The sequence below is a fragment of the Neomonachus schauinslandi genome, chromosome 6, assembly GCF_002201575.2.
Source record: "Neomonachus schauinslandi chromosome 6, ASM220157v2, whole genome shotgun sequence".
Taxonomy (NCBI): domain Eukaryota; kingdom Metazoa; phylum Chordata; class Mammalia; order Carnivora; family Phocidae; genus Neomonachus; species Neomonachus schauinslandi.
In genome coordinates, this window is record NC_058408.1 from 135452662 (window position 1) to 135471074 (window position 18413).

At 51.7% G+C, this 18413-nt stretch overlaps 1 protein-coding gene across 1 annotated transcript in view; it reads left to right on the forward strand.

Moving 5' to 3' along the window:
* RBM20 (RNA binding motif protein 20) overlaps positions 1 to 16615 on the forward strand; it is a 183406-nt gene extending 166791 nt beyond the window's left edge. Inside the window, exons 10-14 of the mRNA XM_021700006.1 lie at positions 2492 to 2596; positions 3699 to 4359; positions 5922 to 6056; positions 12373 to 12494; positions 16505 to 16615. Of these exons, the coding sequence (XP_021555681.1) occupies positions 2492 to 2596; positions 3699 to 4359; positions 5922 to 6056; positions 12373 to 12494; positions 16505 to 16615 (1134 nt within the window). The remainder of the gene's footprint in view (positions 1 to 2491; positions 2597 to 3698; positions 4360 to 5921; positions 6057 to 12372; positions 12495 to 16504) is intronic.
* The last annotated feature ends 1798 nt before the right edge of the window (positions 16616 to 18413 follow it).

An 18413-nucleotide genomic window follows, 5' to 3' on the forward strand; every position in this document is an offset into this window, starting at 1 on the left:
AAAACATGTCTGTGGGCCAGGTGGAGCCCAGGGGTCCCTAGAATGCAGCCCCCAGTATAAACAGTCCATAGGAGGGAGAAATAGAAAAACTATTTATGCTTAGTTCGGAGCCTAGACAGAGACCCAAGCATGCCAGAGGCAGGTGTGAGCTAGTTAACACTCCACCCCCTCCTTAAAGCCTTCAGGTCTCCATTCTTCTATTGACTGATGTCCACAGAGCACCTAGTACTGGGACTACAGTTCTGAGTGAAGGCTGAAATGACTCCTGATCTCGTGAAGCTCATGGTTTAGTGGAAAGACATACTAATCAATTGCTCATATGAGTAGAAGAGCATGCGTGTTGAGTGCTAAGAAGGCGATGGAGGTATGCAGTGCTGTTAATGCCTGTGATGAATCAGAGGCTTCCCTGGTTAGGATGGGACTGTTGAGATTTGAAGGAATGGTAGGTTTCACTGAGTGAAAAAGAAGGAGAACAGATAGAACAACATGTGCAAAGGCCCTGTGGCTGAAGGCCAGTGTTGCTGGAACAGAGACAGCCAGGGTTAGAATGGTGGGAGGTATGTCTGGTTTGTCAACGGGGTCATATCATGCAAGGCCTTGTAGGTAGGTTACAGATTTTTGTCTTCATCCCAAGTGCAAGGGGGAGCAAATGAAATATTTAAGCAAGAAGGTGCAGTGAGGTTATGATAGTTTTTGCATTTTGGAGTGATCATTCTTGATTGCCTTGGGGAGAATAGACTTGGGAGGAGGCCACAGAGCAGGAGGGGGAGAACAGTTAGGAGGTGTTTATCAGTAGCCCTAGCCCTGTGGAGGCAGAGCTCTGCTTGCAACAGTTAAGACCTAATATCTTCATCTGTGAGCTGGTGTGGACAGCTGGGTGCATTGGTTGCATTTGTTGGTTTCCCTTAAGCTGCTACTCTCACATGATCCCAGGGCACAGGGTGCGCACTGAAGGCATTGCTCCGTTTCCTTTGTCTGCAGGGAGGAAGCACCGCGATCCTACTGGCAAGATGCTTCCTGCCAGCCATGCTGTCCTGCCTCTCCCAGTTTGGACTTGGGGGCTTGGGGGGGGGGGGGGTGGTGGTTCCTCTATTGTGTTAACCTAGGAGTGTGGCTGTAGGAATTGCTTGGGGAGGGTAAGGATTACTTACTTGGACAAGGGAGGGCCATAGAGAGTTTATTCAGGGAGATAAAATAAAGAAAGAGGTCTCCTGTTGGTAGACGCTATGGATTCTGATGGCTAAAAAGGCATTTGGAGCTGCTTTGCACTTGGGTTAGCTTAGAAGACTAGAGCACAGCTTACAGTGGAATCTTCTGCTCCAAATGCCAGAAAGAGCAAGGACATGAGGATTTCAACTCTCTTCCCGTGTCTGGTAATAACTGGTTAAACCAGTCAACCCTGAGCTCCTGCCCCAGCTGGCTCCTTGTCAACTCAAGAGGGGTGTGTCTGCTCATAAGAAATCAGAACCAGAGTCATTTACTTAGAGCCAACCTCAGCCAAAATTGTTGAGAGAATGCAATGTGCCCTTGAGAAACTCCAGAAAGAGTCATTGATTTGGTGGCCAAAGTTGAAGTCATGGGAGAATATCCTCCCAAAACGTCTAAAATGGGGGTTGGCAAACTTTTCCTACAAAACACCAGACAGTAAATATTTTAGGCTATATGGGCCAAGAAGCCAAAGTGAAGATATTATGTGGGTACTTATGTAGTCATTTAAAATGCAACTATTTAAAATTTGAAAAGCCTTGTTAATTCACAGATTATGTAAAAAGAGGCACTGGTTCAGATTGGCTTGAGGATGATAGATTGCTGACCCCAGTTCTCAGGCTGGTCAGAGACCCTACTTTCCCAAACCAAACACCTGCTTTGAGTTGTTCAGTTTCTCAGACACGAGCACTAACTCTCATGAGGGACTGAATTTGCGGGAGGGAATAGAAGGAAGGAAGAAGGGAAGGGGGTTGTTAATTTGGGCAATAGCTCTAGGTCAGAGAGAAGACAAAAAAGGGGTGAGGGGGGCACTGGTTGACTAACAACCCACTTCCTACACATAAGTGGCCCGGATGTGATTTTTATGGCCAAAACAGATCTTGTGGGGAGATGTCACCACGATGGTTGTCAACCCCCGGGCCAGTTTACCCTTGGTCCCTTTACTCACCCTCCCTGCCTGTAGGCTTCACAACTGCAAAAACACCCAGTTTGCCAGAGATTTCTGCCCCACTAAAGATATCAGTCCAACCACTGAGACATTTCCGTGCCTCCACTTGTCTGTGTGACCTTGAGCAAGTTACTTAACCTCTCTGATCCTTCATTTCCTCATCTATAAAAGGCAAGGCACCTGCCTCCGAGGGGTTTGGTGACGATCAAGGAAATGTGCCTGTGAGACACACCTGATGACCGTTAGCTGCATTGTTTTCTCTCTTGGCGCTCCCTCTCTCCTCTGCCCCTGCTCACCCCTCTGTTGATTTGGTTTGTTCTGTTCTTTTTTGGTAAGGCTGGAAAAGAAGAGCAGGAGGGCATGGAAGAAAGCACCTCATCAGCGACCAGGCAGGAGAAGGAAACAGAGTCCTCAGATGCAGAAGACACAAGGACAAAGAAGGTAAATTTGGTCCCAGGTGCTGGCAGGACCGCCACATCTGCATGACGGCCTGTGGGCACCGCGTCTCAGGCATCCCCATCCTGCCCTGGGATGCCCCACTCGCTGCATGGGCTGTATCCAAGACCCCACCTGGGCTGTCACGAATGAAGCCAGCACTTCTTGGAAGAATGGTTTTGCCTGGGATCTCTGCAGTCTTTATTAAGGAGATCTTGACTGCATGCCTGGGCTCTGCCTCAGTCTCCAGCACCTTGGCAGCACTTGTAAGAGAAAACATGTGCCCAAAAAAGACTCAGGCTTCAGAGCCAGCCTCCCAGAATAGTTCCCTTGGGAGGGGCTGGGGGAAGAGGGGAGCTTCGGATGCTCAAGCTAGGGCCCTGACCTCAGCATGCCCAGACCCTGGGATTAAAAAAACATCTACTGCGCTTGTAAAGATTATTTTACTTAATTAAAATTTAAAAATCCAGTTATAGTGCTGTGGCTGCCTCAGCAAAAAGAAACGTGTTTGGAACATGGCCAGCTTTGTGCCTTTCTGGTCAGGAGAGGTGGAGAGATGAGTGTTGCTGGCGAGGAGGCTGATCTCCGAAATCTGGCTCCTAGGGACATGACAGAGTTTCAGGAGGGGCCAAGTGTGAGCCATGGCTATGAAAGTTGCACCCTTGTGGGAAAGGGAGCTTGGGGGACTTTTGAGGGGGGACTTGGCTACAGTTCCATTTAGTGATGGCCTTCATGCAAGGAAATAGCTCCAGCCAGTTGATTTATTTAGAGTTTATAACTTTATCATTCATTCATTCAAAAACTTTATTGAGCACCTATTATACACCAGGGTTTGAAATTCTTTGTGCCATTTTAAACGTGGTAGATTCAGCATTAAGGGCTGATTCTAAACGCTGTTTTTGAGCCTCATCCTAGGGATGAATCAGCGATGTGGGACTTGAGTGGTTTACAGCTCCTGATTACCCAGTAAGTGTTCCCAGGCAGAAGCCCGAGTGCTCTAGATCTTTCTGATTAGAGGGGCCCAGTGGTCAAGGTTTGCGCCCTCTGGTTGAATACCAAGACCTGCTCCTCCATCACTCTCTGACCTTTCTTCTGCATGTTTGTTCAGGAGCAAGAGTGGGAGAGTGGAAGTGAGGCCGAAGGGGAGAGCTGGTACCCCACCAACATGGAGGAGCTTGTTACGGTGGACGAGGTTGGTGAGGAGGAAGATTTTATTATGGAACCAGACATCCCAGAACTGGAAGAAATTGTGCCCATTGACCAGAAGGGCAAAATCTGCCCAGAAATATGTCCTTGTGTGATGACCACCTTAGACCTGGACGTAGCCAAGGATTTCACCAACGAGGGAGTGAAGCCCGTAGGGAACGGGGCCACGGAAATCAACCTCAAGACACCCAAAGACCTGCCTTTTGCCCCCACGAGCTGTCCCAATGACATGGACGTGGAAATGCCTGGCCTAAATCTGGACACTGAGCGGAAGCCAGCTGAACGTAAGACAGGCCGCTCACTGGAGGGTTCAGATTGCTACGAGGAGCGGGCAGAGGGAGGGGAGCGTTCCGATGTGCGTCTGGCCCCTCCACTCCAGCAAATGTCTTCCCCCGAGCCAGCAGAGGAGGGGGCCCGGCAGCCTAGCCCACCTCTCGATGACTGCAAGGCCAGGGGGACCCCTGAAGACGGGGCTTGTGAAGGCAGCCCCCTGGAGGGGAAAGCCAGCCCTCGCACCGACACCAGCCTCCAAAGCCAGGCTTGCCATGGAGTGTCGACCCAGGGTAACTACCTCCCTTTTCTCCCGTGCGGTTGGGTTGATGGGATCACTGCTCACCTAGGGAGGTGTGCGGGCACGTGCAGGCTGGAACGAACATGAGCAAGGTTTCAACCAGCATTCAAGAAGCTGGTGCAGAAAGCCAGCTTCCAAAGGCCTGGTTAAACGGTTAGCGCTTCTTGGCAAATGGTGTGAAGGAAATCAGATAGGAGGCCACATGTTTTCTGAGAGGCAGACTCAGACAGGATAGACTTCTCTGAATTTACGGGAGCCCAGATAGACCCTGACAACTAAAATCAGCGAAAGCTTTGAATCATCAGGCCAAGGGGCTCTGGTTCCTTGGATTAGCAGACGGCCTCTCAAGCCTGCCCAAGGGCGGACCACCCGGGCTGTTACTCCTGTGAAGCCCAGGGGAGGGGGCAGGAGAGCAGGAGGCGAGAAAGGAGCACCGAGCCGGCAGAGGGTGGGACGGGAGGTGGGGGGCTCCCGGGGGGTACGGCCCGTTCCCCTGGCTCCCGGTGCAGACCCCCTCAGTCGCCACGGCCTAACGGGGAGGCGAGGCCTGTCCCAGGCTGTCCTCCGCCTCCGCTGCAGGTGATGCTGTGGGTGCCCGGCGCTATGCCATCATGAGAGACAGAGTTTAAAATAGGCTAAGCCCTGTCTTCTCTGCCAAGTGGGAACAAAGATCCGGCAAGGGCTACGGTGCGGGGAGGAGGAGCCCTCAGCCTTCTCCGCGGGAAAATAACTAGCGCTTCCTTCCCCAGAGGGCCTGCAGCACATTGAAGGTGGCAGGGAGGGGGACCAGAGTCGGGGACAGAAACCGTGGAGTAGAGGCTTGAAAAAAAACCTTCCGCCCCATGCCCTGTGGCTGGCACGAGCCTGGCGGCTGCTGGATACTCAGACTCTCCTGCATGGCGGGCTGACCTGAGCTGTTTTTCACCTGCGAGTCTCCATGGAAACTGCCCTGAGCACCTGCCTGGTTGCCGGAGCAACGCGGAGGCCTGGGCTGGGTCTCCGGAAGGCAGGACTGGAGAAGGAGCAAAACGTTCACCGTGCCCCGATTGAACCCCTTTATTTTGCCGTATAGGTCTCAACACGCACTGGTGTTCATGGCTGACTTGCTTACCCAGTGTTTGGAGCTCATATTTAATAACACCGCTCAACAAGCTTGGGGTGAACGTGGCATTGCCTTTTGCACCAACCTCTGCACCTAGACACGTCAGCACAATGTGTGGCCACCGGTCGTCCTCCTGCCTGCGGAGAGGGAGTGATTTCTGAGTTGGGGGGCAAGGCGGGGATCATCCCAACCGAAGGAGGCAGTAGCCCATCCCCCATGGACCCAAGGCGCGGAGTTGCCGAGGGTTCGTGTGTGGGGGGGCATCCTTTTGGCAGGGGAACAAACTCTCAATTACAGCGTTTGGGCTCTAATTAGCAGTCCTCGCCCTCGCTTCATGTTATTAAGCAGTGCGAGGGACCATGCCTGATCACACAGTGCAAGAATAGGATGGCAGAGAGTCTTTGAAGTACATCGTGCTTCCTTAGTTCTCTACCTTGGCCCATGTTTTGCAGACAACCCCAAGTACGTGGAAGTGAAGTCTCTGGACGTGAGGTCACCGGAATACACCGAAGTGGAGCTGAAACAGCCCCTCTCTTTGCCTTCCTGGGAACCAGAGGATGTGTTCAGTGAACTTAGCATTCCTCTAGGTAGGTGAAGTACACAGTCCTTCCTGAGCATTCAGCTCCAGGAAATGATAGCGCCATGGTAACATCTAAGAGGTCCCGAGGGCTTTTTTGTCATTTTGTTGTGTTTAACGTCAGATGTAATAACCGGGATAGGTATGGTGCGTATCTTGAAGGTTTCTTGCAATTTCAGTCTCCCGATAGTAGAGCTGATACCTCATGGCGTCAGGCCCTGAACAGGACTGCCCTGGGAGCCAGAGCAAAGAGAAACTCGCTTTCCCTGTTCGGGAATGCTTTATTCCTGACCACACAGCCTTTATTCAGGCAGAGATCAGAGGCCCCAGTGGCCACCCAAAGTCAACAGAAATGAACTTCTGCTCCTGGCTTCCCTACCCTCCTTGCCCCAGCCCTTCCCAAGACAATGCTACATTTTTTTCCTCTTTGAAGGACCAGCTTCTCTGAGGCAATGATGCTGAAGAGACTGCATTTGGGGAGACACTCTATATTTGGTAGAGGGAGCATTGAACAGAGAGAGACCTGGGCCCCTTTCCTTCCTGTTTCACTTATTGGATGACTGACTGCATGACCTCAGACAAGTCATACCCAGGAATGTATTTTGGTTTTTATTTTTTCCAGTCACTACAAGTCCTTTATTAACAAGTCAATAGAGAGAGAGAGAGATGTAAAAATACTTTTCTCGGAGGCCCTGGGAATGGAAGGTACTGTCAGAACCCACCTGGCCAGAGAAGGCAACCCAGCCAGAGGCAGAATGGAGATTGGGGGTCCAGGGGTGCAGCTGGTGGGAGGCACTGAGAAGGAGGTGGCTCAGGCTTTGGGCAGGGAATGTGCAAATGCAGAGGCCTCAGTGGGGTTCCTGAGCCTTAGTTTTTTTCACCGGTAATATGGAATTGAATCAGATCAATTCCATAGTGGAATTTGCAATAGCAGAAGTGGTGGGGGGGTGCAGGAAGGGAGGTTAATAATAGAATCACCTAGGACACATTTATAAGGGGAGAGTTAACTAGAACCTCAGGGTAAGGAGTGAAGTTACTTCGATAAAGTACCCTGGGAGCTTCTGATAACCACCGCTAACCCGGTGACTCCCACTCCACGTCGTCTTTGAGTCTTTGCATTGACTCTGAGAGGTTGGAAAGCAATGAGACAAAGGAATAGTAACAGCCACTGGAGAGAGAGCTTAGGAAGGCATCATTTGGGAAAGCGTCCCAAGGAAGCACGAGAAAGACGGGTTATGTGAGGACTGATGACCACACGTCTGCTTACTCAGGGAGGGGCTGGTCAATATGGAGGCTCACCTTTTCCATCAGGTTTCTCTTTTTCTTTTCATCTCCTTTTAAACATTTCTTACTGTTTCTGCCCTCCAAATGTTCCATTTTCATAGAGTACCCATTTTTACTGAGCAGCACTTTCTAGACAACATGGCACCATGCAGGGCACTCTGGGGCGGTTGAGAAATGTAACACAAGTCTCTTGGCATCCAAGAACTTGGAATCTGTGCGACCCACACAAGCAAAAATTAAGAATAAGTTCTGCCACCTTGTCATTTGTGTCTTTTTAAAAATTGTTTTTCATTCCAAAAAGTGTGATAGATTATTATGACAAGTGTAAAAAATAAGAGCCACGTAAAGTCAATGTTAAATATTGTATCTCTTCACTCCAGTTTCTCCCCAGCTCCAGAGGTAGTCACGATCATACCCATAGAGACTAGGTCACACCATACACAGAATGTTCTACAATTTGCTTTTTTAACTTAACAGTGGGAGTCAGAGACCTTTTCACGTCAGTATACAGACAATGCATTCTTCTTAACCGTTGTAAATATTGCACTCTAAAAGATGTACCATAAATTACTTATCCATTTCTCTGCTGGTGAACATTTAGCATGTTTTCAGTTTTTCCCCATTATTAAAATGCTGTAAGAGTTAAGCTTTTATGTTTCTCACTTACCATGCAAGCACCATTTCTAGTGCTTCCTTCATTATTTAACTCTCTCAAAACACCTATGAGGTAGATAATATTTTTATCCTTATTTTGTAAGTTAGAAATCTGAGATGCAGGGTTACAAAGCTGATGATTCGCAAAGACTGGAGTCAGGATTCAAATCCCAGTAGTTTGACTCATAGGACCATGCTTCCTCTATGCTCTGCTGCCTTCCAAACATGCCGTCACCTTTGTGTGCATGCCAGGGTTTCTGCAGGACAGCGTCCTAGACTGGGAGCGGGGAGTGGGGGTTGTGGTGTGATGTATATTCGCCGTTCATCTTTTCATAATTGCTGCTAAATTGCACTCCAAAAAGATTATACCAGTTTTCCCTGCCGGAGTGAGAATTCTCATTCTCTGCTTCCTTACCAACTTTGGACGTCATCAGTTTTGAATCTTTACCAACCTGTTAGGAAAATGGTATCTCGTTCTGCTTTTAAAAACAGTTCTAACGAAGTATAATTGATGTTAAAGAAGTGCACATGTTTAAAGTGTATGGTTGATCAATTTGGATGTATGTGTACACCTGGGAGACTAATTACCACAGTAACATAGTGAACGTATTCATCACCTCCCAAGTTTCCTGATGCTCCTTTGTCATTCCTCCCTCCCCACACCTCAGTCCCCAGGGAACCACTGATCTGCTTTCTGTCACTAAACATGAGTTTGAATCCAAAGGGAATCATCTGGAATATAGGGTTTTTGCCTGACTTCTTTCACTCAGCATAATTATTTTGAGCAGTTGATGGGCATTTGGGTTGTTTCCAGTTTGGGGCTGTAACAGATTGTGCTTTTGTATTGCCTGTAGTCTTCGATGAGCTTTGAGACCCATTATCTTATTGATCTTAGGGGGTGGGGGTATGGCACCATTCTCCACATTTGACAGGAGAGGAAACAAGTGCAGATGCTTACCCAAGGTCACACAGCAAGGTCAGGTCAGAGCTCCGGGTTTCCAATCTGAGACCACTCTGCCCTCCTGTCCCTCTAGTTCAGGAAGCGCAGTGTAGGAAAGGCAATTTTTGTGCAGCGGTTAAGAGCACAGACTGTGGAATCTGATTCCCCAGGTTTATGTCTCAGCTGGCTAGGGGACAAAGAGCGACCCTTTTCAGCTCTCCTCATTGATTTATTGACTTTCTTCATCAATAACTAAGGGTAGTAATAGAAGCCTACCATGTATAGTTAGTTTGAGGAGGAAATGAGTGAATACGTGTAACGTCTGAGTGTTTTCCAGGAGGAGGGTTCTCTGTTGTTACTACTCGTTCATGAAGTAATTATTGAGCCCTACTCTTTCCTCTCACTGGGGCTGCATGCCCCTTATGCTCCAGAATCCAGCACTCCTGCAGAGACTTCTAGGGAGGAAGGGAACAGCCTTCAGGCTTTGTCCCTGTGGAGAGCAGGGAGGCAAATGGGGAGTGCCAAGGATCCAGAGTAAAGGGAGGTGAGGTCCCAGTGCTCGGGGGATGGGGTGGACATGGGGTGGGGGGAACGGAGAGAGGGCACGGCCCCATGGGTTTGAGGCCAGCTCTGAGTGACCCCAGCCAGCCTGAGCCTGCCAAGGTCTGCGCTTCCAGAACCAAAGGGCATTGCCTGCAAAACGCAAGCTCCCCCTCCACCCATCACAGGATTTGCTAGGATGATGTCGTTATAATTACCCGGCCCAGGAGCTATTATTAGAAAGCAAATACAGCTTTAATTGTCATGCTTAATAGAGGCTGAAAAATGGGAGGACCGCGTGGCTCCAGACGGGTTGGGGCAGTGAGAGTTTTCTTCAGTTCTGGCCCTCCCATTCCAGAGGCATCCTGAGGTGGTGTTGGCATGTGGTGCCTGGCAACTCCCAGTTACTGGGCGGGGGGGGGGGGTTGCCAGGCGTTTGGGGATCCTCCTCAGACTTCTCCTTCCTCAGTGCTTTTAAGCACCTGGTACCGCTTCACGGCTGGACGTCAGGCGGGGGCAGGGAAGAGTTGCTGCCCACCTTCGGGGCCCGGGTTAGGGGGCAGGAAGGCCTCTGTGGAGAAATGTTTAACCCACAGCAGGAAACGAATATTTTTTGAGCACCAGGCAAAATGATAACACCGTTTGTGGGAGTATTATTTCTATTTTATAGATGAGGAGACTAATCTCAGAGAGTTTAAATAACGTACCCACGGTCACACAGTGTACGTAAAAGAGCTAGATCTTTCGGACTCTAAATTCCATTTTCTCTCCACTATACTGTGGCTTCCAAGCCTTTTGGGGGGGGGGGGCAGTGGAAGTCGTCGTTCCAGAAATCTCACCCAGAACCCCTCACATGGCCGCTGTGCCGCTTGGGTCGAAAGGGCCCACAGCTCAGGCCCTGCTTCACGCTCTGTGGGGGCTTCTGAGGCAGTGGCGCCCCTTCTTGGGGACCCAGGACATGGGCTGGAAGGCCTCTTGGAAAACCTGGAGGATGCTGGAGGCCTTACCGGGGCCCTGCCATGAAACCCCAAGGTTTCTTTGCTGGGACCACCCACTGGCCCCTCCTGCAGGGTCTGGGGCAGGATAGAGGGAGCGGCTCTGATCACAGGCCTGTGTCTGCTCCCTGTGGCCTCCGGGTGGTGCGTCTCCTTTCCCAGTGGCCTTTATCTTGTCTTGTGTGGACATCTCCCTACAGAGCAGGCTGGGGAGAACTGTTCTGTGGGAACAGAGGACCAAGGCAGGCCTTGCTTACGGCTCCTCTCCTGCGGGCCTGTGAGTGAGGTGGAGGGGCCAGCCAGCCACCCACAGGCAGAGCAGGGCCCACTTTTCGGTCCTTTGCCGTGGGGGTGGGAGGAAGGTGAGGAGGGCAAGGGCACAGCCTCTTTCTGGGCAGCGGGCCCAAGAGAGGCCCCCTCCCTTCTGGGGGCTGCTGTGGGCAGGGCAGCGAGCTGCGTGGCAGTTAGAGAAAACTGGCTGAGGAGGCTGCCAAAACCAGGCCCAAACCACAGAGGAGCAATCAGTCAAAGCAGGCCTTGGGCAGGCTTCCCGGGCTCCCGCCTCCGTCCAGGCTGGCCGCTGCACACTGATAAGTGGCTCTTTTGAAATGAAAAAAAAAGTTGTAATTACAAGTCTAAGCGGCCGCTCAATGGCAGGGTCTCTGTCCCACAGGACACGGCAGGAGGAAAGTGAAGGAAGCCCAGGCATGTGGTCCCACGCAGCGCCTTGATGGAGCCCTGGGCGGTCTCCCTCTCTGCCAGAAGCGGCCGCAGTCCCCCTGGAGGGCGGCCCCCCTGCCCTGGGCCCCCCTCCACCCGCTGCAGCCCCCCCGGCCCCCCACAGGGCCACGGGCGCTAAGCAGGTGGGCAGCAGACCAGCCAAGTGCGGGCGCGCACACGCCAGCCCCCCAGCCTGAGAGCAGGAACCGCTGGCCCCGTTCCCACAGTTCCCCAAGGGGTCCTGCTTCTCACGGCCCTGATGCCCTGCTCTTCTGCTGACAGTTCCGACTCCCCCCAGCTTCCCACAGGTTCTTACTGGAGTCTGGTCTGTGCCCTCTCAGACCTGCACTCTTTCCACTCTGCCGACCATGGCTTCAAGAGGAGAACGGTGACCCCCAAACACCTTGGCGAAGGCTGGAGCAGCCACCGTGCCTTCGAAGATGCATCTTCTGGGCTGTGACACCGTCACTTCTCTCGCCATCAGGCCACCATTTCCTTTCCTCAAAATCAGAAGGCAGCCCAGAATCCTGTGACTTCTATTTAGCAAATCCCATAAGTAAAATGCTATCGCTGGGTGGTTCAGATGTAAACACTGGACGATGGGAAGATGTTTATGATTCACGATTACATGAAAAAGAGAGGAGAAAGAACTATACTTAGGGTACAATGAAAACTGCCCCCTAACTGAAAAAAAGCCCTACATAGAGATAGTATGGAAGAAAATGTTTTGATTGGAATGACTCTAAGTGATTTTCCCTCACTTTTGTGTATTTTTAAAGTTTTCTTTAATGAGTATAATTCTAAAACAAACAAAAATGACAGCATCCTTCCCGAGTCCTGGCCCTAACAGCTACAGAGAGGGGTACAGCGTGGAGAAACGAAACACTTCCTCCTCGTTTCCCTAGAAGCAGGCTGATAACAGAAGGGTCCGGGCCCCATTCCCAGGAACAGCTGCAGAGCAGAGAATTGTGAAGCATTCCCTCACAACCACCTGGGAATGGAGTCGGCCCTGTTCTCAGGCTTGTTTTGCAGATGAGGAAACTAGGCTTGGAGAAGCTCCATAACCAGCCAGAGTCAACAGCAAGCGAGGGATGGAGCTCAGTGCTCCCATTTCCACCCGCCAGCTGGCAGGACCACAGGGGCCTCATGTGGTCTTCCTAAGTCCTGCCTGTCCGTCCCCCATCCTCCTGCAGGGGTGGAGTTCGTGGTGCCCAGGACTGGGTTTTACTGCAAGCTGTGCGGGCTGTTCTACACGAGCGAGGAGATGGCGAAGATAAGCCACTGTCGCAGTGCTGTCCACTACAGGAACTTACAGGTAAGGGAGCCTTCCTTGCTCAGGACCGGGGGGCTCCCCGGTCGATGTCCTTCCACCACGTGGAGAACAGCTCTTTCCCCTGGCCCGTCTCCCCCAGGCTGCTGCTCCACATGCTGGCGCCTTCCCTGTGCTCTCAGGACATCTGTCTCCCCTGGAGTACTTACAGCATTCTGTTGGGGGCGGGTTTTGGGGTATCTGCTTCTCCCCCTGGTCTGAGTAACTCGAGTTAGGGATCACCCGGCCCATGCTTGAGGCTGACCCCTTTTCACAAGACCTGGATATTCTAGATGCAGGCATTTCTCTGTTGCTGTTCCCCTGTTTGCTGCAATAAAAATCACCATTATGTTCTATTCAAATGTTCATCTGCCACTGCAACTATTTATCAGAGGCATGCTATGTACCAGATGCTGTTCTAGGTCTGGAGATAAAACAATAAAACCACATGCACATGCACGCGCGCGCGCACGCCTGGGTGGCTCAGTCAGTTAAGTGTCTGCCTTCAGCCCAGGTCGTGATCTCAGGGTCCTGGGATCGAGCCCTGCATCAGGCTCCCGCTTGGCAGGGAAGTCTGCTTCTCCCTCTGCTTCTTCCCCTGCTCCTGCTTTCTCTCTCCCTTTTTCTCAAATAAATAAAACTTAAAAAAATTATAAACACACACGCGAGCAAAAGGCAAAAACCCCTGCCCTCTTGGAGCTTCCATCCGAGCGTAGGAGATAAGCAATAAAATAAGTTTTATGGTATAGTAACAGGGGACATATAAAACATACTACTGTGTTTCATCCAGTCTGAGGTCCCAGCCGTTATAAGACACACTACCACTTTTTGGATACCAGTAGGAAAAAAAATGTTGTCAAGAAAATGGTGAGACTCCATCAATTGTAAAATGCGTCTCAGTTTCAGAGATGTTAACATGTGGGGGAAGAAAACCTCATCTTAGAATCAATGAAAGACAGTAGTAAGGTCTGTAACATATACCTAACTGACATGCGGCATGTTGCAACTTCGGGTGTGGGGGAGATCTTCGGGACCTTAATAGAAAGCATGGTATATCAGGTGCCCAGGGATAAGTATTCCAAGGCACCTTATGTTTTTACTACAAGGAGCCAGACTAGTTTTCTGGCGCGTGCGGCCTCACCTAGGGCAGACCCTCGTGGTGGCAGCATGTCCTGATGCCAAAGCAGACATTGCTGTTAAATTGTTAGAGTGGCTGATGGAGGATTCTTCAGCCAGAGGTGTGAAATAGAATCACCTGGACAGTGTTTTGAAAGTATACATATATATATATATATATGTACACACACACACACACATACTAGGTGAGCTAGTCAGTAGAATGGGGGGAGGTGATCCAGGAATACATAATTTGAGACAGTTCTCCATATGATTCCAATGTGCATCCCTAGTTAAGAGACTCAGATATGGGCCAACTCTTGTTTTTTGTTGAGGATATTGAGGCCCAGAGAAGCTATGTGATTTGTCCAAGGCCATGCAGATGGTGAGTTACCAGGCCCGGAAACAGATTGCCTGATTCTTAATCACGTGCCCTTTTTTAGCCTGTTAAGCTGATCTTGCAAACCAAGACCCATAATGGCACGGCCTGTGGTACCATCTGCAAGGGATTGTCATTGGCTATGCCCGGACTCATGTCATTTAAGCCTCTTGATTTCCCTCTGCGAGCAGCCACTCTGTGACCAAGGAAGCTGTGGGGCCTGGGGCCCAAGTCCTGGCCTCTCCTGGGGGAGCGCAGTGAAGGCCTGACTTGACCAGACCAAGCATCCAGACTGGGCTCTACAGAGCCAGCGGAGGGTGGCCGTCTACCCTGAAGACATCATCATCCCCCACCCCAACAAGATAAAACCTGTAGAATGGCAGCATTGGAGATCATCTAGTCCTGATTTTCCCCAACTGTGGTCCTCATACCAGCTGGCATTTTTAAACATGCAGCTTCCTGGACCCACCCTACACCCGTTATTCATTCTCTCCAGGGCTGGGCCTGAAAATCCTCATTTAAAAAAATAGCAGGTTCTGATACCTCAGTGTGCGAGCTCTTGATCTCATGTGGTATTCTCAGCTGGATTGTGTAGTTCTCAAGGAGACCACGCAACTCAAGATCACTCAAGAAGTTAGGATGAGTCCAGACTTGCCAGGGCCTCTGATTCTAAATCCTGTATTTTTTTTTCCAGGACAGTGGACTACACTGTGTTCTGGGCCTATGGGCCAACTCCCCAGGCAGACTCACCTCCCCAGAGCAGGCCAGAGCCATTCCCGTGGTCCCCAGGCACGTCAGGGCCAGAGATGGGCTAAGCCTTTCAGGCCCACCAACTGCAGTTCAGGTTTCTCTGGCACACCTGTTGGGGAGCTGGGGGCCTCCACCGCGGGCTTCTCAGATAAGGTTTCTGTCAGTGGCCTTGACAGAATGTCTCTTGTCCACACAGCCTCACACACCCCACACTACCCCACGTTACATGTGTGAAAAGTGAAGAATTCAAACCCGAGCAGCAGGTGTTGGTTCACACCTAAGTCAGGCAACTTGTAAACTTAGCACCACCAGCAGGCCTTGAGGTGGGGGTGAGGGATTGCTCTTTGAGGCGGGGAGCAGGTGGAAGCAGCCTCCTTTCTCCCTGTGCAGCCTCTGCTGGGCCCCCACTTCTGGTCATAACCCGAAGAGAACCCATCCAGAGTGACCCAGAACAACGAGGGGAGTCAGATAGGTCAGATAGGAAAACTAGATGCCTCCCTGGCTCCAGGTCCAGAGAGGAGTGAGTGCACATTTCCCTTCCTGGGGTGAGGTGGAAAACAAACCAGGCCCTCCCTCAGCAGCCTGGCCCGCAGGGACCCACGGTCGGTCTGCCGCTCTCCCCATCAGGCTCACCCACCTCTCAGAGCCAACCGGTTTCTTCTAGAGAGAGCAGGTCATCTTACAGGCATCACCTCGTCTGACCCTCAGAATCACCCTGGGAGGAGGAAGGCACCGTTTCTCCCGTTTACCAGATTAGGAGTCAGAGGCAGAGAGAAGACGAGTACTTTCCCGGAGTCAGAAGGCCGATGCCCCTCATGATAAAGGACAACATTACGGGGTACTTATTCTGAGCCAGGTGCTGAGTGCTTACAGTACCTCCCGTGGACTTCACAGCCACCTTACAGTGGTAGTTCCTGTTGTTAACCACACTGCATAGATGTCAGAGATCCTGGGTGGCTTGCCTGCCGAGAGCTAGGATCTGCACCCGGGTCGTCTGGCAGCAGAGCCCACACATGTGACCACTTGCCCACTGACTCCTAATCCAGTGCTCTTTGCACTGCCCCCTGCTGCCTGGGCAATCAGTGGGGCCCGTTACGTCTCACTGCACGGAATCTAGAATCCCAGGGGCGGCCTGCCGTGTGGCCGGGGGCCGGTGGCCGGTGGTGATGGCAGCGAGTGTCCGGGGCGGTATGAGGCAGCCCCCAGCTACAGAACAGGAATCCAGCGACAGACCTCCGGGCTCTCAGCCTGCCTTCTGCCCGCCAGGAAACAGGTGGTTACGAGAGGCGGCAGCCGGCTTTGGCAATCCGCGCAGGACAGTGCTGCTCTCCCCCACCCCCCCCCTGTAGGTCGGCCAGTCCGCCTGGCCTCTGGTCCCCCCTGCCTGTCACGCGCAGACATGCCCCTGGGTGCTGAGGCTCTTCTGGAAAACAAGTGGAGTCATTGTGAGCATTCAGTGAGTTTCTATAAGGAAAGAGAAGGGCGCTTGCACAGGATAAGGGCCTTGGAAGTGGTCCCGTTGTTGGGATCTGTGTTTTCGAGGCCAGCCCTGCGGTACTTGTAAACTAACAGAGAGAGAGGAGGGAGCTGAGCGTGGGTCCTGTAGCCCCAGAAGGACTGGGGAGGGCTGGGAGGGGGGTCCCACACCCTGGGAGACATGATGCGAGAAGGGGCCCAGGTACATCCTGCCCTCCCCTCCCCTCCCCTCCCCTGTCCCGCCAAGTCACCCCTGACCCTGTCCCTTCCCTTTGTCCCTCTCTCCCCACCGCAGAAGTACTTGTCCCAGCTGGCCGAGGAGGGCCTGAAGGAGACCGAGGGGGCCGGCAGCCCCAGGCCTGAGGAGGGCAGAATCGTGCTGCACTTTGAGAGGAAGAAGCCTTGACGCTGCCGGAACCGAGGTGGGGCCTTCCTGACCTGGGTGATGGAAGCTAAAGCCAGAGAGGAAGGAAAACCAGGCCAGCCATGTTGCCTCGGCTCGACCTCGGAGACTCGTGAAAATGCCCTTGAAGTGTCTCCGCAGTGAAGCTGTCACCTGATGTGTCCAGCAGCTGAGGGTCACCCTCTCTCCCCCCACCTCCCTGATTCTTGTTTCCTTCAATTTGCTTCTCTCTTCTTCCCCCTCCCTCCCTCTCTCTCACCTTCTGTGCCAAGGGTCATTTATTTTTCATAAAATCCAACTTCTCAGGGATTTTCAGTGTTCAAATTCTTGATGGGACAGGACAGGTCAGGCCAAGGAAGAGCTCTCATGGAAACTCCCGGGTCAAGACCCACTTTGGGGGGCCTGGAGCGTTTTCTGTGCCTGGCGTCCTGAGCCGGGGGAGTTGTCGGGTCGTGCAGGCCTGGAGGGGGGGCCCCCTAGACCAGCAGTTGGCAGAAGCTGGGAGTTCCTCCAGCGGGACCATCTTTTTGAAAAGCCCCCGTTTTTAATAACTCTTTCAACCTCTCAGTTCCTCTATAAGTCCACCAGATTCATGCCTTAACATAAAAGCAATGACTTTCACCGAGGAGGAAACGAACTCTTCATTTTGGAAGCTCTATTAAGTCCTCCCCGCCCCCCCAAACTTATTTCCATCCTCAGGATTTCAGGAGGTGCCAAGCTTTGTTCTGTCCTGGACAATGAATTTGGTATAGATTCACTTCAATTAAAAATGAAAACAGTAGTGTCTTCTCCCTTCCGCCAGAACAATAGTTGGTACGGGCTTGGGTCGAATGTTGGCTTCCCAGCCCCGTGTGGCACTGGCTCAAGAGACCCCAAAACAGAGCAATGGCATCCGTCCTCGACTCGCTCCTGGTGCCTGCGCTCTGGGCTCCAGCAGTCTCTCAGTGGGATGGTTTTTTAAATGGTCTCTCAGTGGAGAGAGAAACTAAGGGAAGAGCAAGGCTGCAGGAGTGAGGAGCAGCATTTGAGGATTGCCAGGAATTGGTAGTGGGCAGGAGGTCGAGGGCATTTCAGAGGACCCCTGTGTGCACACTTGGGTATTGAATGTCATGAAGAACAGAACTCTTCTTCCTGTAGAGTTTTCTGATACTGGAGGTGAGTGCCTTCAGGCCCCAGACTAGAGAGTCTGATGTTCCACTGGGAGCGTTTGGGACAGAGGTGCTGGGGGGACATGAGGCTTGCTCACAGCCCCGAGGAAGACCTCAAGAAGGTCAGAGGGGAGCCTTGTGCTGTTTCCACAAGCTGAGCTACTTCCCTGGCTCAGCCCTGGGAAGATGGTTCCTGTGTTTCTATTCCTGACCGCAGGTAGATAGACTAGGAAGGGATTGTTTGTTTTATATTATTTTTTGCATTTTTTATAGTAGATCAGATTTTTTTTTGTGATAGATATGTATACTGCACATTCTGTCCTCTGCACTAATGGCAGAAGAATAGAGAAATTATCTGAGTTTGACACTGACATTTTATCAGTGAATCTGAGGCACAGAGAAGGAAGAAATGCAGGACATAAAATGATCTTGTGTAAACCTCGGGCACATGGTTACTGGTGAGGAGAGAGTTGCAGGGAACCTGCGAAAGAGAACAGAGAAGGCCAGCACTGGAGGCCAACCAGCCAGCCTGGGCTCGCGCCGTCAGGGGCTGGAGGAAGCGGGAAGACTGACCGCGGCGGGAGGCCATCCGGGGGCCTCGGAAAGGTTGGTGTCTCAAAGAGAGTGGGCTCTGAAGATGGCAGCTCAGCTCA